General features: G+C 32.2%; 1 protein-coding gene across 3 annotated transcripts; it reads right to left on the bottom strand.

The window, feature by feature from the left end:
• Positions 1-788: 788 nt before the first annotated feature.
• On the bottom strand, positions 789-26685 carry LOC106059881 (probable splicing factor, arginine/serine-rich 7). Of its 3 annotated transcripts, XM_056029813.1 has the most exons (16): positions 26336-26685; positions 17344-17474; positions 15323-15423; positions 11233-11388; positions 10938-11113; positions 10573-10709; positions 9903-10107; positions 9642-9674; positions 7083-7169; positions 5599-5649; positions 5231-5413; positions 3945-3989; positions 3167-3250; positions 2980-3057; positions 2725-2836; positions 789-1410 (listed from the first exon to the last, which is right to left on the bottom strand). In XM_056029813.1, exons 1-16 carry the CDS (start codon positions 26461-26463, stop codon positions 1255-1257), a joined length of 1863 nt encoding a protein of 620 aa, XP_055885788.1. In that variant the 5' UTR covers positions 26464-26685; the 3' UTR covers positions 789-1254. The 3 variants fall into 3 exon arrangements, with proteins under 3 accessions (XP_055885788.1, XP_055885791.1, XP_055885790.1); XM_056029816.1 differs by lacking the exon at positions 3945-3989; XM_056029815.1 differs by lacking the exon at positions 9642-9674.
• Positions 26686-26842: the final 157 nt, after the last annotated feature.

Raw genomic sequence — 26842 nt, 5'->3', positions numbered from 1 at the left:
TGCTTGATCAACATTGGCTGGGCTAGAAGCAGTCGAATCTTTGTAAAATGGTTTACAGGTTTCCAATGTTCTCTCAGTGGGGAAGATCATTTAATTTCTAGTCCAAAACTCCTGCAACACCGCGAGGGATGGCAGCGGGCAAGGTATGAACTCGGGACAATCGAGAATACCGGAGACAGTCCAGCGCATACCGCACAACCAGGCAGCCATCCTAGACATTGACGTTGCCCAAAATGGTCCTGACCGTCTATTTATTCATCTCTGTAATGAATACAAGGGGAAAATATCCGCTGATGGATTGTGTTCAAACCGAGGTTTTCCCTGTGTGGCTCATTAACTAGTTGTTTTTTTCACAAACATATGCATAAACTGGTAAATTTCTCAAGATATTTTTGAGATCTGTGTCCAGGTTGTTTTTTAACCCATTTTTTTTTCAAGCTGATAATAGGAATTGTAAAAAAAAAAAGCATCCACACAAGCCAAAGACGCTTCTGGTGTGAAGTAATTTGTACTCAGAGAAACCTAACCTAGTTGGAAACCTAATATTGTTCACTCTTCTAATAAGATTAAGAAAAGTCATTGTGCTGGCAACATGACAACTTTTTGAATTCAGATTGACAAAGACTGAGCCTTGCTTTTAGTTAAGTTAGAATATATCATTGCTTGTTAAGGGAACCAATTTTATTTCAGACTTTAATTTGCAGGTGTACAATTTGACAGAACAATCTTGAAAAAAAGAGAAGAGAAAAAAAAAGTGTTTAAATAAGAAAGAAATACTCATCAAAAGATCAGTTTTCAAACACAGAAACAAACATTCATTTATTAATATAGTAAAGCACAACAATTTTAAACTGTTTTTTTTAATGTTGAATATTAGGTTACAAAAAAAAAAAAAGGTTCATTTTAATAACAAACAACTCTTTTAGAAAATATGATTTAAACTAGCATCAAAAGTTACGTTTATAGAGATAAGAAATTGTGATTATTCATTGGAACATAAAAAAATAAAATAATGTAAGATAAAGTAAAAAAAAACAAAAAAAACAAAGAAAATAAACTGAACTTTATCTCAAACAAATTAATTGGTGTGAATTAGGTTTTAATTGCAACAATTGTTCTAGTGGACATTTAAAAATGGTATCTGAATATTAACAATGAACTACTTGGTGTGTTACAAATGATATTTTTAAAAAGGACAACAGCAACAAAAAACTTGATGTGCTGGCCAGCACTATTATACACTTGGTCAACACATTAGTCACTCATATCCATGTCTACAGTCTGATGGTCAGAATCTTTGTCTCCAGCCTCCAGTGTTGGAGGTGAAGGGGAACGCTCTTCACTGATCTCTCTATCTTTCTCACTGCCACTAGCGAAACCTTTTTCTTCCTCATCATAGTCCCTCTTCACCTAGTTGAACAAAAATAGAGAAATTATGAGATACACTGAGGATGAAATAACTTTACTTGGCTAGCAACGGTATGGAAATAATTACATGTTTTACAGAGCCTATGAATCCCTTTCAGACCTTGCGATCTAATGAGGAAAGATAATGTAAAGCTTATCTGCTTCTATGATTGAAGTTTGATGAGGATGTTATGTGGCCAATATAATGACCAACTGCCTTTACTTCCTCAACATGTGTCAGGTACCCATTAGAGTTGGGTGGATTCAGAGGTGTCCTAAAGATTCCGAAGTTCAAAATCACTGTCCAACCAGGATTTGAACTTGAGACCTGTTGGTTCAGAAGCCTAGCACTTTACCACTCTGCCACAATGCCCCTTTACAGACTACAGTTACCTTAACAAATTAAAGATGATTGTTTTAGAACAAAATTTTATGAACTTCCAAGGGTTCAAGACTAAGAGCTGAAAAAAGTTTTTTTTTTTTATTTTTTTTTTAGCTTTTCATCACCAAAGAGATATTAAGTCCATTATTTATACCAATAAAGAAAACTTTTTTAAAAAAAAAAGCTCAGTCAAAGAAATATAAGTGTCAATTACATGACAGCTAACAAAGACATCAACAAAAGGATTTAAGAATAAGAATGAAAAACATTATCCTAAACTCTGTGGCCACTCATGACCACACATTAAAATAGTGTAAATATTGCCATCTTATCTATTTGGTAAATTCTTTTTTTATTTTAATTACATGTTATTCCGTTGTTTTGTTTTTTACACCTCACAGCAATGTAATACTAGGAAAAAAACCTCCTTAAAATGCTTCCAACAGAGCATTTATTGAGAAACAATCTAGCTCCTCCATAACAACCTTACCCCTGAACTCTGTTGCCTGAGACATTCACTACACACCCTAACCTTCAATAATAAAATAAAACTTTTATAAACCTTTCTTCTCATGCTCAAATCCATTGTAATTGATTAAAGCAATCTTTTAAGAAATCTTTAATAATTACTTTATTAAGAGTGAGTGTAATGCCATCTACAGCCATAAATGGTTACACATAAAATGCTCTTAAAAAAACAGGAAGTTTTCTAAACGTTTGAAAGAAATACAGTGGATAAAACTGTATCTCAAGAGAATGTATGATACCTGTCCACATCGAGCGTGTTAGAAAATGTTTATTGGGTAGACAAAAGACAAAGGATTTTAAGAGTTTTTGAAACTTGAAATATGTCAAATAGTTTAATAGAAATTGACTAATAGAGCTACACAAAGATAGTGGTATAGAGAAAGGATCAAATGTGCTAAGTTAAAAACCTTTGTTGAGCTTGAGTCTTTCTTTTTCTCCTCCTTGTCTCTGCTGCTCTTCTTTTTTATTTCATGTCTGCGTTCCCTACTGCGGCTCCTCTTGCTACGATCTCTTTTAGATCTGTCAAGTAGTTGTAAGAAGAGGTCAATCATTTTAGATAAGGATCAAATACTTTAGATAGATAATGGATTAAACTAGACAGTGAAATATAGATTTTAAAGTAGCAGTCGAACTAAAAACAATGTTAGTTTAGGTCAACTGACCTGCTTCTAGACCCACTTCGAGATCGAGATCGTTTTCTTGGAGATGGTGACCTACTTCTCCTCCTTCTCTTACGTCGGCTATAACAACAGCAAAAACATCATCAAAATGTAGCAGCAGGTAATGGCAAAAGAAATTATGAAACAAAATGATATAAACTAATACATATAAAATGTAAAAAATGTTCACCTGGGTGAACGTGATCGACTTCTTTTTTTGGGTGATTTTCTAGGTGATGGACTAATACGTCTGGACTTTAGAGGTGTTGGAGACCTAGGACACAACCAATTGAACTTGGCATTAGAAGGATGAAGGAAAATGTTACATTTGCAATACTTGAACCAGAAACAAAATAGATCCTATTAAACAAAATGGCATTACAGTTTAAATGGTTATCAGATATCTAAACTGATTATAGATTAAAAAAACAAAATACCCCTGATAAAACAAACAAAAAATGTATGCCATTTACAGGAACAAAAGTTTTATTGTAGCTCTAAGTGCCACTGCTAAATAGAAACAAAGCAATTTGTTCATTTCTTTAAAAGTTAAGCCAATGATTAGTATGTCATAAAAATAAAACTAAATAAATACATATACATAGTGATTTGAGAGAACAAAGTAACCGGTGCTAAATGAATGCAATTGTCTGTTCTGTACTAAGCATAAATGTAACATAACCAGAACAATTAGAAAAACTAGCTGTTATATAAACATATATTATATAGAAAATGTTTACTTTATTAAAATAACAAGTTCATTAAGGTTTCTGATTTAGTCAACAACCTTAAAATAAATCAATTTTCAATCAAAGATAACAATATCATTTAATGTAAAACTTTTTTTAATTGTTTAATATTAGAAGAATTTTAGATAAAGAAAAAAAAATACTGCTTAGAGAAGAAAGAGAACTCACAAAGTAACTAAAAACAATGGTTGAAATCTTTCAGAAAGTTGTAAATGTTACCTCTTTTTTGTGCTCAATTTGGCACTATCTCCTTCAGCATTAACACTGTTTGTGAAGGAAAAATAGTTTCAGTATTCAATAGAAACACCAGACAGAACTCACAGAAATAGCTCTTTTAATACTTATAGTCATTTTTTTTCCTTTTGCCTTAACTGAGAGCAGATAATCAAGCTGATTTGGAGCTAGGATGCAACTATTTTTTTAAAGAACTAATTGAACATATTAAATAGTGTTAACAAAAGCATTATGTTGGGTTACTTAAAAATGATTTGTAACCCAAATCTTTTCTTAAGAACACATTTTAAAATAAACAATCTACAAAATCACCACCAGTTTATTTAAATTAAATTTAAACCACCACTTATTAATGTGTTATGTGTCAAAGTTAACTTTGTATAATCTGGTAAATATTTTGTAAACCCACATTAAATCGTCAACTTATTTTGAACTAGCAAAAAAAAAAAAAAAAAAAAAAACATTCAGAGATTGTTATTTAACATATTTCTTTTGCAAAGAGGTTATAGGCTCTTTTGGGTGGCTGTATGATGTTTAGAGATCCAACAGTTTAATCTATAAAAGGGGCATAGCTCTGACGTCCAAATATCAACTGTAAAAAAAAAAAGAGCTATGCCCATATTGACTGAAGGACAAAAAGGACAAATTAGGCAAGAGTAATGATTACAAAGATGGATAAATATCAAGTCTAGTGCAAACAAAATAAAATGTTTTCATTTTGATGAAAAAAAAAATATGAATTTTTTTTTTTTTAGATGACAGGTAGGTTTAAAAAAAAAAATTAATAAATGCTTAAAAAGAGTGGAAATAACATTATCAGTACTGAAAGCCCACTGTTAAAAAAAATATTGTGATATTTTTGTAAGAAAATAATTTAATACAAAATAATACTGTGACCAGTATATCTTTCTTGTCAGCTTTGTGAAAAAAGCACAAAATCAATTTTTAATAATAATTTTTAAATCAATTTTTTTACAATTAAAGACAGCTTTTCTTCTTTTTGCACATGGAGTACAGCTTTGTAATTGGTCATGTTATAATTGTGCTTTTATAGCATGACATCTCTTTCAAACTTTCAAGGGTGGAAATGTAATATTGTCACTTATCTTCTCTTAGCTAAGTTAGACCATATTTCTGAACAAAATTTATTCTGTAACTTAGAAGCTTTGCTAGAAAAATTGGCAGAATAAATAGGCATATATGGTTTGAAATGTGTGTTAGAGTTTAAATAGTCAACAGCCTAGCATTTGAAGAATTTTAAAAATTCTCACCTGCTTTCAATTTTTACAGGAGATTTATCCTTCTCAGCATCAACATCTTTGGGTGGAAGTGAACCACTGCGCTCAAGCTGTGGAGGAGACAATGAAATGCTTTTCTTTCTTTCCTTTACTCTTTCTTTCCGATCTCTTGATCTGCTTCTTCTGCGACTAGGAGATGGAGTCTTTCGTCTATTTCTAGACAATAACATAAAATTAAATTAAACATGCAAATAATTCCTTCAGGGCAGGAACAATCTTAGAAATGGCTTTTTTTTTTAAAAATGACAATATTTTACTATTTTAGTAATAAAAAGTAAAAGAAACACATATAATATTATATATTCTATTATATATATATATATTCTAAATAAGACACATACCTTGAGCGTGATCGCTTACTGTATGATCTAGGTGGAGTGCGAGATCTGCGTCTATTGAAAAATAAATTCTTTTAATAACTAATATTCACAACAAAATGTTTAGATAAATTCAAACTACTTTAACACATGATCAGAAGAAGGGAAAAAGGTCTTCAGCATATGAAAAATGAAAATCACTGCATATTTATGCAGGTATAAAGTAAAGAACACAAAATTCTCAACCCAATATAAAATATTTAAAAATTAGGGATAGCAAAGCTCTTTTTAATACACCAAACATGTCTGTAAAAGGTAATCAACAGCTGCCCACGGTCAATGGACCCTAAATTTGTGGGTGCTGTACCAATGTAGGCAACTATAGTTCTATACTCTCCAAAAGTGTGTCTGTGTAAAAATCTCTGATTCAAGTTGTCTCACTTTCTTATGGCACCTATTTTTGCATGTTCAATCTATTTATCTTAAATGTTAATTTAGGGAAAGAAATCATGACATTAAATCCAAAGCATTTCACCTTTTAATACTTCACAGTATTAGTGAACGGAACAGATTTTTAAATAATTTTAAGACATTTTCTGCACAAGTTTGCTGAAGTAAACCCAAATAAAGAGTCAGTGAATTACATGGAATACTGTTTTAGAAAATAGTTGTATTAAGTATTTAAAAAAAAAATGGTGCAAATACACTACTTGTGCTTTACAGTATCCACAAAAATATGCATCCAAGACAATTTTTTTACAATTAAAGACAGCTTTTTTTCTATTTGCACATGGAGTACAGCTTTGTAATTGGTCATGTTATAATTGTGCTTTTATAGCATGACATCTCTTTCAAACTTTCAAGCTAGTAGAATTTTTTTTTCTGAATTTAAAGAAAAAAAAAACAAGTTTGGGAAAAATTTAGGAAAATTCCCATCACAGCAGTATTTAAAAGTTTATCCTATTTGCCAGACAGTATGGTATCATATCCTAAGGGTAGAAATGTCTAATAGGGTAGACATGCTAACAGGGAGAAGTAACATTTTCTCCAGTGAGCTTCCACAGCATGTTCTAGTAAACAAACATTGCATGTTTTGAGGATGTAAGGCTCCACTAGACTGTTCAATCTGGGGATTTCACATTGTGGTGGCAGCCACCTAACTGATAGTGATGGTACATTATGCATGGTACAGAGGAATCTTTCATAGGCTCAGCAGGTTGGGGGAATACTGGATTCGCTCAAAGAACCATCCCCCACACTAACAGATGTGATAGGAGACCTATGGACAAAAGGGTTGGTGAAAAGTTAATCATTCATTCCTGGCACCTGGGTAAAAATCCTTCCTTTTGGTCAAGGTTCATACTATGGCACAAGCTTGACCCTTAATGGACACTCTACAAAGGGTTTATATTCAGAAATCTTTTAAACAAAATATTTTTTCCTAAAATTCTTACTTCTTTCCCCCCAAAATGCCTGCTAATCAATAAAAAAAGTAAATAAATATTTACCTTGATCTAGATCTTGTTCTCGACCGCCTACGCCTTACAGGTGACCTTGTTCGTGATCGACGCCTATCCCTAGATCTTGATCTTCGCCTGTAGAATAAAAAGAAACAAAAAAGCTGCTAAGACAAGAAAATGTAGCTTGAAGTTAAGATCTTTTTATTTAGCTTTAATACTAAATTATTTTAATAATTATTTAATTGTTATTACTCAAAAAGTATTCTATGTGTATTTTCAAAGAAAAAATATTCTTCATAATAAAACCTTAATAATTATTTAAAACAAAAATAGAGTATCACATATTAAAATAGCTGAAATGTATTTCAAATTTCTTAAACTACAAATGTGTGTTGAATTAGCCAAAACTGATTTTAAAAAAAAGAGCAAAAAACATTCAAACTAAAGTACAACAATGATCACACCAGCAAAGTACAAAAATTAAGACTCAAACTAGATATTGGAAAATGTATTAAGTGACCAATGAATAGAAGCAATTTTGCCAAATTAATGTGAAAATTAGTCATCAAATGCTCATTTTTTATATAAAAGACCTTGATTCAGACATATTAAGCTACCAATAAATTGTGCTTATTTTCTTTTAGACCAACTCTAAGATGTTTTAGATGGACAAGGCTATGAAGATATTTTGATAAAATAAATCCTGTAGATTAATCTATTGGGAACCATTTGTATTAAAAAAATAGACTGAATTCCTATGAATGAAAACAGTTTCAGATACATTAAAAAAGTTTGAAATAATGTTTTTAGATGTTTGCCTAATAAACCAAATAATTTTGTGCCACTTTAATACACCAAAACAGTGCTCATGCACTACTTTAATAAAATTAATGAATAGAATATAATATATTTAATAACTTTTTCCTGAAAATTTAAAGTGATTATTAGTTTGGATTTGTACAATGTCATTTTTGTTTCCTTTTTTTTAAATTTTATAATTTAATTATCATCACAAAATGTAGCATGAGGAGTGAATATTACTTTAGAAATATGGGGAAATTTATGTTTTAAAAAATTATGTAGGAGAGAGAAGATTAATTTTCAAATGCAAAAATAATAAGCAAATTAAGAATTAAGCTATATATTCTGACTAGCAATTCAGGGTATTAACCATATTTTCTATTAGCTACTTTGCTAGACATTAGGAAACATTATGTAGCTAGACATTAGAAAACATTCGAATGCAATTTTTAAGGAGGGGGGGGGGGAGAGGCTATTTAAATACCATGAGGTATACTATAAATTCATGCATTTATTCTTCTAATTCTTTCAGAGCTCTTAGAGATATTATTTATAACTAATTTTGAACAAATAAATTGAAAATTAAGATTCTGAGCACAATACGTTTTCCTTGATAATTTTTCAATAACCAGCTCTACTTTTAAAATGAAGTAAAAAGATTTTTAGATGGAAAATAAAGAATCAATGACTTTTCTTTCAACTAGTTTCCAAAAGGCCAAAAAAATAATTTTTTAAGATAAGAAATAAACAGTTAATTTATAAGCAGGACTTGACTCTTTTTTTAAGACAGTTTTTTAAAAGGCACATTTGGCTAAAAGCTTTACATTATAGGATTTAGGTAAAGAAGACGCAAATCAATATCCATATAAGAACTAGTATTATTTGTAATTTAATAAATATACCAACTTTACCAAAAGTTACATCAATGAATATTTGTACAAGTTAGATTACAAAGTCAAAGTGGGGTGTTTTTATAAAGGAGTGAGCAACACTGGAGAAATATACTGGAAATATATTTGATAAGGTATTCATGATAACTTACACCAACAAAAAATCAATAAATGTATTTTAGCTAAAAAGAAAATGAATATTTGACTAAAGTATAAGCCCGATTGGCATGCTGCTATACAAATAGTATAAAGGTAATGAATCAATAGGAATAAATTTTTAAAAAATAATTACATGCATGATGATGTTTATTCAATGATTTAGGCTAGTAGCAATTAACAAAGATTAAACAGGAAAAAGTAGACTAAATATTTTTATATTAGTATCATAAAAAACATTTCAAAGTTCATTAAATATAAATACTATTCATTGCATTAAAAGTAGGCCATGAAGAAAACTTAATAAATTCTAAAGAGAGTAACTAATTCAGTGTTGTGTGGTTTTAAATTAATGATATAAAAGAAGAAGAATACGAATAATTACTTTGAAAAACAAATTGCTATAAATATTACATAATATGAAAAAAAAAAAAAAAAAAAAAAAAAAAGAAAGCAACACAACAGAAGCAGTTTAACAAAATGAGGACAAAACCTGATTCCTTCAATAACTTAGATAAAATTTAAAATCCTGTAAATGTCGATAGTATTCTTGAAAATATCTAGTGTATTATTTCTTTTAAATAAATTACAAACTTATTCAAAGAGCAAAAAGAAATTTGGTCCTCATTTTAAAGATTATTAGAGAGCAAATCACTACAACCCACAAAAAAAGGAAAAAAAAACTGACAAAGTGATTTAAAAAATGAGCTGGTGAAATACTGATGTGTGGTGAATTTGACAAGCACTTGATAATACTCACAAAGGAGGAGGGGCAGAGGGAACCACTCTTCCCCTGCATCAGATAACAGTTATAAACAACATGCCTACACATTTATTTTATATCAAATTTAGCATTAAAGTGATGTCAGTGTTTATTATTCTACCAAAATACTTCGAATTTGTCAATTATCAACTAAAATAATTAGCAAATTAAAAAATCTTATAAACCAAATTGCTTAAGAAATTGGCAAGATGTAAACAAAAAATGTAAATTTAGTAAACTTCACGAGTATTAACTCACCTTGAACGAGATCGCCTACGTCTAATAGGTGATTTAGATCTTCTCGGAGAACGATGGCGAGATCTGGACCGCCTACGAGACCTTGAACGTGTCCTGCGACGTCGCCCTTTGGACCTTGAGCGTGATCTCCTGGAAGGTGAACGACTACGAATTTTAGATTTGGACCGGGATCTTTTACGACTTGGAGAACGAGATGAATCCTTTTCTAAAAGGCAAAATTAAGACAAAAAATTTTAGGTAACGAACAATATAATCAAATTACTTGGGTATCTGAATTTATGTGAAATAGCTGCTAGATAAATTTTATTAACAATATAAGTAAATGACAGTAGGCCCCATAACTGTGAGGATAGATTACAATTATTTAGAGCAAAACTATTTCAATACGAGATAATCTAGATCTCATTCAATTATGAATAAAATGACCAAAAAAGTTTTAAAAAAATTAAGGTTAAAGCATCATTGTCAACACCTAAAAAAGAAAGCAGAACAAAAAACAACTAAAACTAAGTTTAAGTCTCTTTAGAGTCAAATGCTGCTTTAAATTTGCTAAATGATTTTCATTATCTTATTTTTTATTTTCGAGATACTTGAAACATATAAGACTAAGTAACAACCAAAAACAAGCTTAATTTTATTTCACCACAAGAAGAGTTTTTTTTATACTTACTGGGTTCACTTGCTGCAGCAGAAATTAACTTTGATGCTTCTTTTACTTTTTTCATAGCTTCATCTATCTCTCTCTGAGAAGCTTCATTAATTTTTCCACTAATAGGTTTCACAATATTAGCTTTTGAGTGCTGAACACTGGCAAAATAATATTTGTAATATTACACTAGTATCCTAATGTAAATGAGAAAATCACTATAAAAAAAGAAGCCAAAGTCAAATAACACTTTTTAATGATCTTTAAATATTGATATTGAATTGTATTTTGTTAATTGCCATTTCAACTATGAATTAATCATGTATGTTGTAGACTAAATATCATTATTAAAAAAAAAATAAAAAAAAAAACATTATTAATAATAATACCTCATAGTCCGACCTTGAAATTGCACATTGTTATAGGTCAATGCCTGAGCAACAGACCTCTGGTCAGTGAATTCAATATAAGCTCCTCTTGCTGCTGCACGTTGATCTCCAGCTAATCTGATATATTTGATCTCCCCAACTTGAGAAAAAAATGTCATTAACGTTTCTGCAGAAATCTAAAAAAAAAACAAAGAAAAAGCCATAAATAATTACAAATAAATAATATATTTCAACTAAGCTCACTTTTATTATGTGATTTGTGAGAAATTAAACTTTATTCCTTATTCATACTAACCGCAGGATCCAAATCACTAACATAAACTGTTCTGCGTATCTCCTCAATCTTACTAGCATCTGTAGTTGCTGGAAGAGGTGGATACTGAGGTAAACCAAGTGATGTCAGGCGTGGATCATAAGTAGTAATAACCTGATTAAGACCAGTTCCTGTAACCTGCAATTACAATTTATGTCAAGGATCTGAGCACAAAAAATGTAAGATATTTTATGAATTTAAGCAGTTTATAAAGTTTGGTAATATAAGGCTTTTTTTCTTTAAATAAGCTAAATAACATTCTTTTACAGCACAAAAAGAATTAACAAAACAAATTCAAAAGAACAAGTAAAATATTTTTTTAAAAACTTTTTAAAAAAACCTTGCTTATATTGAGTACTAGACATATTTTACCCGCGACCTCCAGGTCTTTATTTGCATATCACTGTCGATATAGTTACTGAGAGTGTTTTGTAAACAATTAAACGAAATAAATTTTAGTACGCGATTCATGAATAAATATAGGCCTATCTCTACATGGCTTCGCAGCTTTCATAAATGGTAAGCGAATGTATTGAAAATGCTTTAGAAAACCAAATTTGAAGGTTAATTTTATTATATAATGAAATCAATGGACCTTCTTTTGTATTTTCATGTTTCAAAGTAAAAAACTATCTGCGAAAAGTGTATTTCTTAAAATTAGATCTAGATCTAAATCCTTTCGATCTTTTCTCATGTCAACATTGTAAACAAAGCCAAGATCCATAAATACTATAGCTTTAACAGAGTCGGACAACTTTTTTTTTTTTGAGGGTCTTAAGTTTGTTTTAGGGCTACAATACATACACTACGGTCTAAGTTAGTACCCAAGGAACATTCCTGCCAAGTTTTATCAGATCTGTCAAACTGTTTGATTTCTATACGGGGACATACATACGCCTCACATTCAACTTTATATATTAGATTGAGTGAAATTGCATCAATCATTTTGAATCGAATATGTAACAAATTTTTAATTAGTTTTTAATTAGATCTAGACTAACAATAATACATTAGTACAATGGGAAATATTTTCATTAATTGTTTTAAGCTATGGTCATATCTTTTATGGACCAGTGTGTGTTTGGGGGTGTATCTACCCTTTACCTTAGTATGGTATATTTTATATTTAAATTAATTAATTATGACTGACTGATTAATTATTTTTTTGAATGATTCATGTGTTACATACAGATGAGACTTTTAATGATACAATAACAGACTCATATATGGTAGATTATGATGACTTTAATCTTGAGTTACAATTAATAATGTGTTAATAATAACTTTGATTACATGAATAATTATGCCAATTTTTATCTTGATCCTTATCTTATCTTATATAATACAGACATCACTTCAAAAAAGAAGATGATTACGTCCTACGCGTCATGCATTTAGTCATGCATATTAACCAATGACTTAAATTCTGCCAAGTCACTGGTTTTCCTGGCTAGCTCAGGCAACCCATTCCATGCTCTAATAGCACTAGGGAAGAAGGAGTATTTGTACAAATTCGTCCTAGCATATGGGACGAGGAATGTGCCTTTATCTTTTTGTCTTTCAGAGTATTTTATTAAATTTTGTTTTTGTATTTGAAGATTATGGTTCACTGTTTTATGTATCATTGCTACTTTAGTTTTTGAGTCTTCTGTCCTGAAGGCTTTCTAAATTTAGTGATTTTACCAAAGGTGTTACTCTAGTCAAATGTGAATGTTCGTTTGTTAGGAATCTCACTGCTCTATTTTGTGTCTGTTCCAGTTTCTTAATGTTTTCTTGAGTTGAGGGGTCCCAAACGGAGGATGCATATTCTATTATTGGCCTAACCAAGGTTAAATAACATTTTAGTTTTATGTTCTTATTTGATGTATAGAAATTTATTTTAATAAATCCTAATGCTTTGTTTGATTTTTTTATAGTTTCATCAATATGTGGATTCCATGACAGTTTTTCATTTATTATAACATTATATTTTGCATTTTTAGTCTGTGTTACTGGTTTGCCATGAATAAGATAAGTGGAATTAATTTGTTTTAGTTTTTTTGTTACTCTTAACAACTGACATTTTTCTGGGTGGAAAGACATGCTCCAATATGATTCCCATTTCTGTAATTCATCTATATCTCTGTAAAATATCTATCTTGTGTTGTTTTTATTGTTCTATATATTATGCAATCGTCTGCAAATAATCTGACTTTTGTTCCTGAAGTAATGCAATTTGGTAAATCATTTATGTAAATTAAAAATAGTAGTGGACCCAAGACTGTTCCTTGAGGTACACTCGAGAAAGAAAAGTGGGAAAAATAATGTTTATAACTTTTTGTCCACAGAGACACAGTGACTATATAAACTTGCTTAAAAAAAAAAAAAAAAAAGCATTATTTTTACAGCAAATATGCCAAATGAATATGTAAGAGCAACAACCTTAGCCTCTAAATTCTTTGTAAACTCAATGATCTGATATCCATCTTAGTTTTAGTGCACTAGATCTAGCAACAGATCTTACACAAAGATCACCCTTATTTTGATTAATCTCATTGCTGAATGACAAGGGAATACAGACTTATTTTCAAATGTTAATACATTGAATTATAGATAAAGATTAGTGACAGACAATAAAATAAACACCTTAAAACTCACTTGACAGTATGCAAGCTTAATAAGTCCCAGACATGGACAACTCAAACAAAGAAATAAGGAAACTAGTATGTAAGAACTATCATTCAAATGTTACATAATCGCCTGTTGTTAAATACTATATGTTAGCCCTTTGACATTACTTATTTTCTTGTTTGACTTAATGTACTAAGTTGATAGACTGTCAAGGGTGCCCGGGCAGATAAGCCAAGGCAAAAATACAAGCCCTACACTAGTTATTGGTAATATGGAAAAATCAGCAGAGATATCAGTGTTTGGAGAAAAAGGACACATAACATATCTATATATATAATTCTCTTCCCGCAACAGTTTGGAAAGATTACTCTCTTATTTCTGCGGATAGTCACCCCACGGAAAAAATAAGAAAAAAAAAGGGGGGGGGGGGGGGTAGAACACGTTTTCACAGCTCGCTATGGAATGGCTGCGCGCTGGACTGTCAAACCCTGCCCACTCCCACCCCCCTTCGTCCTGCGGGAGGTTTGGACTAGGAAGTAAACTATCTTCAACTCTGAAGGAACATCCGAACATGTAAAACATTTTACAAATAAACATTTTACAAACACTGAATAGCAGCGCCGGACTTAACCATTGTGACCGAGAAGTAATGGAAAGAGATTAAGTAATCTACTATGTATATATATATGTATATATAAAATAGCAGGGCTGGACTTAACCATTATGGGGCCCTATGCAAAAAGGAATTCACGGGGCCAAGTTTGAGTAGGGAAGAAATTTAAGAGTTTGTATTAGAAAGTAAATTCGTCTATATGCATTTTTTTCATTCTTTACTATGTACAGAATTACTTTACGAGCCTTGCAAAGTCATACAGTATATCATAATAATTCTGTTTCCTACATAGATCACGCTCAATAGCAAGAATTACCAAATGTTTCAATCTATCTTTGAGAATTGTTGACCTCAAGTAATTCTTCATTAGATTGAGGCGCGAGAAGCTTTTTTCACCAGATTACACAATTACGGCTGCCACACGTAAGATTGGCGTTTTCCATATTGAATGAGACCCCAAAATGACAATATTTTGTGAATATATTTCAGTATATTTTAAGGAGTTTTTTTGTATATTTTGCGACTTTGGGAGATTTCCAGCAGCTCCTGGTAAATCGACAGGAGGGAGCGGGAAATATGTTTTAAGTTATAAAATGGTTTCATTTAATAATTTATACACCTTGAAATAGAGCGGGTCCTATGAAAGTGCAGGGCCCACTGTGGTCGCATAGGTTGCAGTGGCCTAAGGCCAGCCCTCCAAAAATAGCGGCGTATGCTACGCCATTGGTCTACTAGTTAATAGTATTTTTACAGAGAATAAGTTGTGGAAAAAAAAAAACAACTTTGGAAAATCGTAATCCTTTTTTGTGGTTATAGATGAAAAAAAAAAAGAAGGCCTGACCAACTAACCTGACTAACAACATTAGCAGGCCATGTAGGTTGTCCAGGTAACATGCCTGCGACAGCTTGAGGAGTGAGTTGTAAAGCTGTGTGCTCGTCTGGAATTTTACCTTAAAAAAAAAAAGTAAAATGTATCATTTGTTACTAGAGCTATAGGTTTTAAAAAACATGTAAAGTGAATTCAAGAATAAACAGTGATGGGAATAGACTTTGAAAATTTTTTAGGAAATTTTGCACACCCTCGTTTTTTAACTGGCCTGTCGCTGTGACTTAAAAAAGATGTTGCTAATTTTTTTTTTAATTATGTAGAATCATTTTATTTAATATTTTCTTTAAATAATGTATTACATAAAAATTACAATGCATAAGCATTACTGCACACATGCACACAAAATGCATGCAAGACACTATTGTTTATACATATAGATGAGAGGATAAAGCTTTTTGCAGGTGCTTTACATATGGGTCCAGGCAGTCTGAGCATCTACAATATATAACTGCTTTTCTGGTATTGTAACAACTTCTCTCTCAAATAACTATAAAGAGTTAATGTGTTTGAAAATCAAAACATGCTTGAGTTTTGGAAATACTTCAAAAGTATGAGCTACACTTCTGTTTGTTTCACTGATTATTCAATTTTGATTAAACTTTGTACATGAAGCCCACCAAAGAATGCTTTGAAAAGCTATTGAGAGAAAGCTGCTGGATCTCTGCTGAGTTCTTAAGCAAGGCAAGCAAGAACAATCAGAGGAGGAGCAATGCTTAGAGAAAAAGAATGTTTAGCAATAAAACTGCATATATTGAGGCTTTCTAATGTGACTCTTTTTCATGCTGATACAAGTTGTTTACAAGAAGTGGATCTCTACTTCACTGCCACTGGGTTTTAAAGCATTAGTAATGATTAGTTATTAGTTAGATATAGAAAAAACTTTTTAAATATATATATATATATATATATATATATATATATATATATATATATATATATATATATATATATATATATATATATATATATATATATTTCTCACTATAGATCTAGATCTATCTATACTATAATCTAGATCTACTTAAATCTAATAATTTGGATCTAGATCACTAGTGACTCTAGATTAGTCTAGATCCAATATATTACTAGATCTAGATCAATTATAATTTATATTCTATCAGACTTATACTCAGTAACTCAATATAATCATGTAAAGTAGGCCTACAATATCTATATATAGTCAATATTGATGACCGGAGGGCCTACAAGATTCTAGATCTAGAATAATCTAGATAAAAAGATCTTATAATAGATCTAGATGTCTAAATCTAATCGACTAATCCCATTTGAACTCATGGAAGTCGGCAGGCAGAGTTCAAATTAGAAAAATCTAGGGGCCATCGTAACAAAAGAGTAAAAATCCAAAGCCTGACAACACAAAGCCCTTAGCGGCCGGGCATAATGATACTCTCAACTCAGATACTTTTCAAAAGCTGGCAACCACCCATATGAAATTGAAGTCTAGACACTCTAGATTTAGATAATCTAGATCAAAAGTATTCAAATTAAAGAAACTATATAAATATCTTATCTAGAATATATCTATATAAACTTATTCAAACTTCACCCTAGACCTAAATCTAGAGTCTAGACGACTCTCTAGTCTATAGTGTAAGACAATACGATAACACGAGAGTTTTCTAAAAATAGAACTTTAACTGTGTCAAAAGACCGGATGTGCGCATGTTCAATATAAATCAAAATCTTATTTCGCATTCTTCAAAAAATGGAAAAATAATAAATGTCGGGGAAAATTTCTGATTTTTTTGTTAGAAAATCGGATCAGAAGAAATTTTCGGAAATTCCCATCACTGAATAAATAGGGATCTATCTTAATTTATGTCTACTAGGTTAAATTGCTGTTCAAAGGACTAAAAAAAAAAAAATAAAAAAAAAAAAAGGTAAATAGAAGCTAAAACTATACAAGTGACATGCATTTTGAAGAAAATTTAAAATTATTCAAACATTTTCAAGAGTTTACCATCCATCACAGGAACCACCATCAGTGCACGATCTATAAAGACTGTTCCACTAAGATGTAGTGCTACTCCTGTTGTTACAGTATCATCAAATTCAATGTAGGCTACTCTTGCCACAACACCCTCTGTGTTCCTAAATAAATAAAAAATATATAAAAAAAAAGAAATATATATATATATATATATATATCATTATATCTATACTATAAAGTAGAAAGTAAGGCATATGTATGTATGTATATATGTATGTCCCGCATAGAAATCAAAACAGTTTGACCAATCTTGATGGAACTTTGCACAAATTTTCCTTGGTTGCTAACTGGAACAGTGACATATGTATAGTAGCCCTAAAACAAACAAAAGACCCTCAAAAAAAAAAAAATCGCCCAACTCTATGAAAGTATTAGTATGTGATAAATCAAAATCAAGGCCATGTTTACCATATTTAGATCGAAAGGATCTAGATCTAATTTTTAAAACTGATAATCATTATCATCACTGACATCCTATTTTTTATGTGATGATATAGTAGATTCTTATATCTGAACACCGACTTACGGAACTAGGTCAAATTTTTATTTTATTTTTTTATTTGGTGAAGGTTTAACTTACAAATAAACTGAAAGCAGACAATAAACTAAATTTTACTGCAAATACTGATTATATCAGCAAAAAAGGGCAGCAAAGATTAAGAAAACTGTCCTCGTTTAATGTTAGCGAAAAGGCCTTGGCTATGTTTTATCACGCTCACATCTGCAATATTTTAAGTTTCAATATCACTGCCTGGTATGGCAATCTGAGCATTAAAAATAGGAATAAACTTTATAGAGTCCTAAATGCTGCTGGCAAAATCATTGGCAAAAAACAAACCCCATTTGGGCAGTTGTTTGAGACAAACATCTATAAAAAAGCTAACAAGATCCTCAAAATAAAGAATCACCCTTTGTGTCAGGATTTTGTGATTTTACCATCACAAAAGAGATACAAGACACCGATAGCAAAGACAAACAGACACAAACACTCTTTTGTTCCCCTGGCAATCAAATCATTAAATAAGAACAATCTGGTATAAACTTTGTCACATGTAAATTATGAGTGAGTCTGGTGTGAATGTACACTTCGGTTTCTTATAGTTATGTTTTTTGTTTGGTGTAATGCACAAATTGTAAGACAAATTTCCTTACGGATAATAAAGATTATTATTATTATTATATTATTACTAGAATATCTACGTTCGACCTCTGTCACAGATTCCTTATTATATTTATAACTAGACATGTTACCCGCGACCCGCGGGTCTTTATTTGCGCATTACTGTCGATATAGTCACTGAGAGTGTTTTGTAAACAATGAAACGAAATAATAATGTAATAAGTAAAGCGAATGTGTCAATGTAAAAATAGTGTGAATGAAGCTATAAAATCAGAATAGCTAATAGGCTTAAATCCAATTTTTTAAAAATTAAAACATTTGCTTGTAGGCCTACATATATTTGATTAAAATTTGAGATGAATAGACTAAATTTTGTATGTTCATGTGTATAAAGTATAAAGTAGATCTTGAGGTAGACATAGATCTAAATCTACACTAATCTAGAGTTAAAAATTGGCTTTAATAGACTATTGAGTTCATTCTGTGCTGCGCATGCGTGAACTTTTTTTCATGAATGAATATAGGCCTATCTCAACACGGCTACGCAGCTTTAGCGAACGAATATATTAAAAATGCTTTAGAAAAACAAAATTGAATGTTAATTTGATTAAAATATGAAATGAATGGACAATAATTAGTATGTTTATGTGTTAAAGCATAAAACTATCTTTGCGAAAAGAAGTTTTATCATCTTAGAGTTCAATAAGAGTTTTAGACCTAGGCCTAGGAATAGACTCAGTAGAGAGATGTGTTAATGTGTAACCATTTGGTAATGTCTAATGAAATAATGTTCGCCATGAAATCTGTAGTCACAGATATCAGGAACTAATTTATGTAAAAAATGCTTTTGGATAATCTAGTGGATTGGATTTAGATGTATGTTAAACGTAGCTAATGATCCTTTCACGTTATTTCTCTTTCGCTACGAAAATAAAATTAGTTTTGCGAAAATGGGTTTACCCGAAGTCGATACATTCTTATCTATTAAAAACGAAAAGAGCAATAGCTTTGTTAAATGAATGGGATTATAAAGTGAACAATTAAACGAAATAATGCTTAGTACGCGATTCATGAATGAATATAGATCTAGGCCTATCTCAACTCGGCTTCGCAGCTTTCGTAAACGAATGTAGCTTTAGAAAACCAAATTTGAATGTTTATTTGATCAAAATATGAAATGAATGGACTTTAATTAATATGTTTATGTTTTAAAGTAAAAAACTATCTGTGCGAAGAGAAGTTTTATCATCTTAGAGTTGAATTAGAGTTTTAGATCTAGGGATGGGATTATAAAGTAAACAATTAAACGAATTAATATTTAGTACGCGATTCATTACGGAATTGTCTAATGAAAGAATGTTCGTCAGGAAATCTGTAATCACAGATATAAGGAACTAATTAATGTAAAAAATGCTTTTGAAACACAAAATTGAAGGTTAATTTTATTATATAATGAAATCAATGGATCTTCTTTTGTCTTTTCATGTGTCAAAGTAAAAAACTATCTGTGCAAAGTGTATTTCTTAAAATTAGATCTAGGTCTAAATCCTTTCTATCTTTTCTCATGTCAACATTGTAGACATGGCCTAGATCCATAAAATACTATAGAGTCGGACAACTTTATTTTTTTTTAGGGTCTTAAGTTTGTTTTAGGGCTACAATACATACACTACGGTCTAAGTTAGTACCCAAGGAACATTCCTGCCTAGTTTTATCAAGATTGGTCAAGCTTTTTTGATGTCTATAAGTAACATACATACATACATACATTCTTCTTCTTCTTCTAGCCAGCTTTATTGCTGCTGAGCTGTGAGCTCTTTTGCAGACTGTGCCAAGGAAAAAAAGTGTGCTGTTTTCTTCAGTTGTTCAGCACTGCCGTACAGGGTGTTGGTTATGTTGGGCTGTAGTGGAAGTAGGGTCTGCCTAAGGTGGATTAGGGAGGGGCATTCAAAGAGGATATGGTTTACGGTTTCAAAGGGGTGGGCGCAATGTCTGCAAAGGGGTAGTTGTGTGGAGGTTATTTTGTTCAGGTGGTAATTTAATAGTGGTGTGTGTACTGTTCTTAGTTGGAAGATTGTAGATTGTTCTTTGCGGGGGAGGAAGTTAATACTGTCCAGTTTGTTAGGCGTAGTCATTTCTCTGTACATGGCTCTGCCTGTGTTTCCTGATGCCCATTGGTTGAGCCACTCCTCTTTGTGATTGTTGACTAACATTGACCTTAGGGTGAGGAAGTTAACAGGTCTATCTGGTTGTTCCATAGATGAACCTGCCTTTGATAGCTTATCTGCCTTTTCATTTCCCACATACATACATACATACATACACCTCACATTCTACTTTATAATATAGATTATTATTATTATTCTGCAACTAAAGGACTATAAAAATAGCTGTATTCCTTTGAATTACCACTCATAGTCAAGATTTTATTTTAAAATGAAGTGGGTCACTTCATGCTCCTATATTGAATGCAGTTTTTGGGCTTTCTCCTCACTTGGACAGTGAGCACCGTCATTGTACACCACTATGTAATTGCTAATAAATTATAGAGTAGGTCATGGCTTAAGGGCTATTTTTAACTTTGTTGACATAGCAGCTGAAGAAGTTTCGTATATATAGCTTAAAAATAGATGGGGAATACCCGTGTTTATTGAGTTTGTTTGTTCTTTTAGCCTAACAAGTTTTATCTGGGGGTGGCCAATATCTTTTACCTATTTCAATGCAGAAAAGTTATCGTCATATCAGATATTTTTAATTAAAAAATAGCTTCTAAAATATTATTGTAGATCTGTCTACATTGCATATTTCTTTTTCCTTTTTTTTTTAGATTTAGATAACATCCAGATAATAGGTTTAAAATGTCTACAAAGAAAGTTAAAGCTACGCGCATTGAACACGATGCAGAGCTTTTGAAAGCCGCGACCAATGATATAAGTGTGAATGGAATGTCGATAAGGAAGGCAGCTAAGGTATACAACATACCAAGGAGCACGCTTGCTGATAAGTTACATGGAAAACAACCACTTGTCCCTAACAAGTCTCTCTTAAAAAAGATGAGGAGAAAAAACTGAGCTTATAAGTGGCTTATAGAGATCGCCAGATGTGGCTTTGGCAAGACTAGTGTAGAGGTTAGGGAGACTGCTCAGGCTCTTATAGTTGCAAGAAAAAAATGCCCACAAGACCAGATTACGCTACCAACTAGACAATGGTTGCATGGATTTTTTAGCAGGAATCCTGAGCTCTCATCAAGGTCCCCATTGGCTCTCGGGAAAGAAAGAGCACTTGTGACGCCTGAAGCTGTGAGGTATTGGTTTGACAATTTTATAGCGGCAGTAGAGTCGATTGATGCTACCATCTTCACCTGCCCAGACAGAATCTTCAACGCTGACGAGTCTGGTTTTGCATTTAACCCAAAATGTCGAAAAGTTGTCACATTCAAAGGGAGCAAGCATGTTTATAATGTGTCTGCTAGTACCAAAACACAGGTCACCGTGCTCGCATGTTGCAGTGCAGTGGGGCAGTACATCCCCCCTCTTTTAATATTCCCTTACAAGAGGATCCCTCAGAAAAACCTGTTGGAAAAGTACCCAGAAGCCTTGTTACAAATTTCCGACAATGGTTGGATAAATTCTGCAATCTTTTACACTTGGTTAAGAGACACGTTTATCCCGTCCACAAACCACCTTCCAAAACCAATTTTGCTCCTTGTTGATAGCCATACTAGTCACACTTCCTTGATTGAAACCTCCCTTATTTGTTCCGAAAACAACATTATCCTGTACTGCCTCCTGCCAGCCATATAATACAGCCCCTCGACCAGGTATTTTTTGGATCAATAAAATCTGGTCAGATGTCATAAGAAAGCATACTACGGAATCTGGTGAAGGTGTCAATCTTGAATCATTTGCTGGACTGTTAAAGCCTGTCTGGGATAGATGTGCTACACCAGATAGCTGCAAGCAGCTTCAGGGCTGCTGGAATATTCCCTTTGAATCCAGACAAGGTATTAAGCTCTGTAAAATTATTGCCAAGTAAAGCATATTCAAATGAAAAGACCAATCAAACAACACCTCAGCAACAAGAATCACTAGAAGGCCTACTGGAGTCACCAATAGTTCACACGGAATCTGATTTTGAACTCCAAACATCTGAAACACAACAGTTTCAAGTAATAATGATGCCAGATTCGCAATGCACATCATTGAATCAGCTGGAATCTGAATTTGAACCCCATGCCTCTAAATCACAAGAGTTTCAAGTCATAATGGTACCAGATTCGCAGTGCACATCATTGGATCAGCTGGAATCCAAACCCCATGCCTCTAATACACAAGAGTTTCAAGTCATAATGGTACCAGATTTGCAGGGCACATCATTGGATCAGTTGGAATCCGAATTTGAACCACATGCCTCTCAATCACCTCAGCTTGAAGTATCACTAATACCAGATTCGCCATTACCTCAACTTGAACCTGACTTTGAACACCAACCCTCGACATTGCCATCGCTACAAATGGAATATTGTCATGACTCAGAAGCATTATTGGATCAACAGTCTTATGTAATCCAACCACAAGATACAATCCCTGATAGATTGACATTGATAACCTCTGATCCATTCCAAGCCTCTCCATCTCGAGCACCCCAGCAAGCACCTTTACCACCTTTACCAGAATCCCACACACCAGGCGCATGCTATGCTTCTACATCTGCAGCTGTACCAAAAAGTCCAATATCCAACCCTGTGACATTCAGTTATGAAAAAATCTCTGTACTGGAGAAATACACCCGTTTTATTTGTGATGAAACAACAAAAACAGAATTAAAAATGTTTTTTAATAGACTATCGAACCCGAAAAACCAGATAACCCTTGACAACATCTATGAAAATAAATTCAAACAATTTGAAGCAATGGTTATTGACATTGATCGGGCATTCAAGGTGCCAGAAGCCCCACCACGTAAACAAATTTTGACCCACGAAGACATTTTCAAAATGCCAAGTTTCAGGGGAAGGGGGAGAGGAAGAGGTAACATAAGAAATTCTAAAACAACTTCCACTTTACCACACATCCTAAGTGGACATGAGTTCAGAGATGTTCTGAAAAGAAGATTAGATGCGAAGGACGAAGAGGAAAAAAAGCGATTGGAAAATAAAAACAAGAGAGAAAGTATGAAAAAGATGAGATTACAAGAAGAAGAAGAAAGAAAACGGAAAAATATTGAAAAGGAGAAAAGAAAAGATGAGGAAGCAAAGAAAAAAGATGAGGAAGCAAAGAAAAAAGATGAGGAAGCAAAGAAAAAGAACTTGATAAATTAACTCTTCAAGACCGCAATGACGCTGACAGCGACCAGTCTCCCGGCCATGCTAACGTAATGACGCTTCCAGCGTCCGATCACTATTTCCCTATTTACTTCTTTTTCTTTTCTAATCCACGTTTTCAATCCCTTAAATGGTTTAAGGAAACCCTAGAGCGGCCATTTTAAAATTTTTTTCATTCTGATACTTTGTTGATCTAAGCTGTTTTTATTGTTCTAAATATTTTTTTTTGTAAGCGACTAGTGAATTTTTCGTTTTTTTTTATCAGACATCATGGCTGACAGGCCTTCTTGCCGTTTTACTGCTGATCAGGCTCTAAATATCTTTTTAGATACGAATGATAGTGACATGAGTGACTTAGACTTAGATAGAGATTCTAGAGCTAGAAAGTTATAATGAAAGCGATTTTCAGACTCAAGCGAGTCTGATAGTGAATTATTCATCCCTAGATGTAGTAAAAGTAGTAAACGAAAGGGGGCGTCGCCCCAGCCAGGCCCAAGTAGATCTAGAAAGAAACCTCACTAAAAATGTAAATATTGATCAAGTTTGACAAGTTATGTTTTTTAAATAGATAATTGGATAGAGTTTAATATTTCATACAATAATAATGATTGAGGACTCTTGGAATAATCTTTTTCTACTTGGGAAAGTCCGTTTTTAAAGATCAAATAAAAAAAAATATTTTTTTCATCTCTGAAATTACCTAATTTTTTTTTCCAGTGACAATCTATAACATTGAAAGATAAATTATCCTGTAGTACATTCAATTTCCAACAAAATTTTATATAACATGTCTATGTTTTAACAAACAGAAAAAAACAGTATGACGTTTATAAAAAGGCTTATGTGATAAAAATTGTGGGGGAAAAAAAAATTCTGGTAGAATGAAAAAAAAATTACGGTTAAACAAGGTGAAAGGTAAAATACAGCACAGCGAAACTGACTCAGATAAGGACACTGTGGTGAGAAAGGAGTTCGACATGGCAGACGTACCCCTGGTATGCGAGATGTTTAGCAATGATAACTGCCTCGGTTGTGGAACTAGAGACCTAGGGGACACAGGGGACCTCTAGATTCTATGTGATGTTTTTTGACTTGTGGTGGCACACCTACTGCACACAAACAGCCAGACATTTAACAAAGCAACAAATAAAATCATTCAGGTTTGTGTGCAAAGCGTGCAGCTCCGGTCCATAATATTAACATAGAATTTAAAGGTCCCCTACACACTGATATTACTCTTACATGTAGATCTATATAGATCTGTTGTATAAATAAACATTTTACGTGTTCAATTATTCTCTTTTTTGTGTGTGTGTTATAATCTTTGTATAAATTTTAACATCTTGCATCTTTTGTAAATATTCTTTTTTTTTCCATTTTTTATCATGATCAAAATGTAAACATCTTTTGTGTTCATTATCTTTGATTAAAATCTCTTTTTTTTCTTATATATATATATATATATTTATATAATTGCAAATATGTAATATATATGAATATATGCATCTTTTTAAAAAGCTTGTTGGTTCGTTGTTGTTTTTTTCTTTGAATTACTGTTAATATTGCTTTAAACGGTTATTACTTTGTCACTACATAACGTTTCAAAGGTAGTTAAGGGAGGGGCAAACATCCTCAGTCACGTCTGAAAAAAAAAAAAAAGGCACGAGAAGTAAGGGGCATGGTGGATGAAACCAACACTTATTAATCAACCAGGTAACAACGAACTTATTTGTGACTTCATTAACAAACACTGAGTGACACGTAAAGCCGCACTAAAAAAAAAAAAGAAGTGCTCTCGTTAAAACAGCGATTGGTCAGCCAGCCCCTGTCAGTTTCAAGGATAGGATTGGTATCATTGGTCTACCAACTACAGGTACAGGTGAAAACTTTAGTGACCTTGAAGTGACGTCAGTTACAAGCCGATAATGAAAGCGTGGAGCGTGGGAAAAGTAACAATATGGCTTGTGTCCTTGCGCCAATGTGCAAAATAATAAAATTAAGGATGAAATTTCTTAATAACATTTAATTTAATATATAGAAGACATCTATTTTCTTAGAAATGGCAGATAAATCTCCAAACCGGCCAACAACTTTTACAGAGACAAAAATCATGACGAAAACTTTTACGCATCAGAAAACCGACCCTACCCCTCTTCACGTCAGATCTAGATGCGTAGTGATACATTGCAGATTGCAAAGTAGCTATTTTTATAGACAAAAGGATGACGAATTCATTGACACCTTCAGTTTTTTCATAGGTTAGACCATTACAGAGTTATGAATTTTGAAACTTAAAAATGGCAGGAGATTGGCTTAGCGTGTCCCACATCCATCCTTTACTCTAATTATTATCATGGCATATTCATGGCATATGATGATATGTCTCATATGATATGAATATTATATGGGATGAGGGATGTGCCTGCCTTTATCTTTCTTTGTGTCTTTCTCAACTTTCTGTTATGTTAGATTAGTTAGATTAAGAAAGAAAAGGTCTAGACCTACATTAAACTACTTACTCTGGGGGATACATTTTAAGATCCTTTACTCTTCCCAAATAACTAAACAGAGTTCTCATTTGTTCATTGGTACAACTTGGAGCCACATTCGTGACTTGTATCACTCGCGTATCTATTTTATCCGACATGGCTAGATCATACTAGACGTAGATGTAATAAAATTGTATGAAATGACAACAAAGAACACTTTTATAAGAATTTACGTTCTTGAAAATCAAAATCTATAGGAATATGACTAAGATCTAGATCTTTAATGGTCTAGATCTAAATTTAGATTACGGGAGACTAGATCTAGATCCATTTATTCATTATTTTTTCCTTATGAAACTGTTAACGCCAACCGTGCGTACTTAATTAGTATAAGTAATCGATTATATATTTTTGAAAGCGAAAATGATTTTTACAAAAAAAAAGTAAAAAAAAAATTTATGAAATTCTAAAAAATATAAACGATTATATTCACAAGCATATTATGTTCTATATTATATATTTATATTTTTTTATTTC

Source organism: Biomphalaria glabrata, chromosome 5 (genome assembly GCF_947242115.1).
Source record: "Biomphalaria glabrata chromosome 5, xgBioGlab47.1, whole genome shotgun sequence".
NCBI classification, from domain to species: domain Eukaryota; kingdom Metazoa; phylum Mollusca; class Gastropoda; family Planorbidae; genus Biomphalaria; species Biomphalaria glabrata.
Note: the sequence above shows the minus strand (reverse complement) of the source record. Positions and strands in the feature narration are given on the sequence as shown.

Coding starts and splice junctions, on each gene's coding strand:
- LOC106059881 (XM_056029813.1), bottom strand. CDS start 26,463: ATGTCGGATAAAATAGATACGCGAGTGATACAAGTCACGAATGTGGCT. Junction 15,424..17,343: donor GGTGGTTCCTGTGATGGATG/GTAAACTCTTGA, acceptor TTTTTTTTTAAG/GTAAAATTCCAGACGAGCAC. Junction 5,414..5,598: donor AGTAAGCGATCACGCTCAAG/GTATGTGTCTTA, acceptor GTTATTGTCTAG/AAATAGACGAAAGACTCCAT.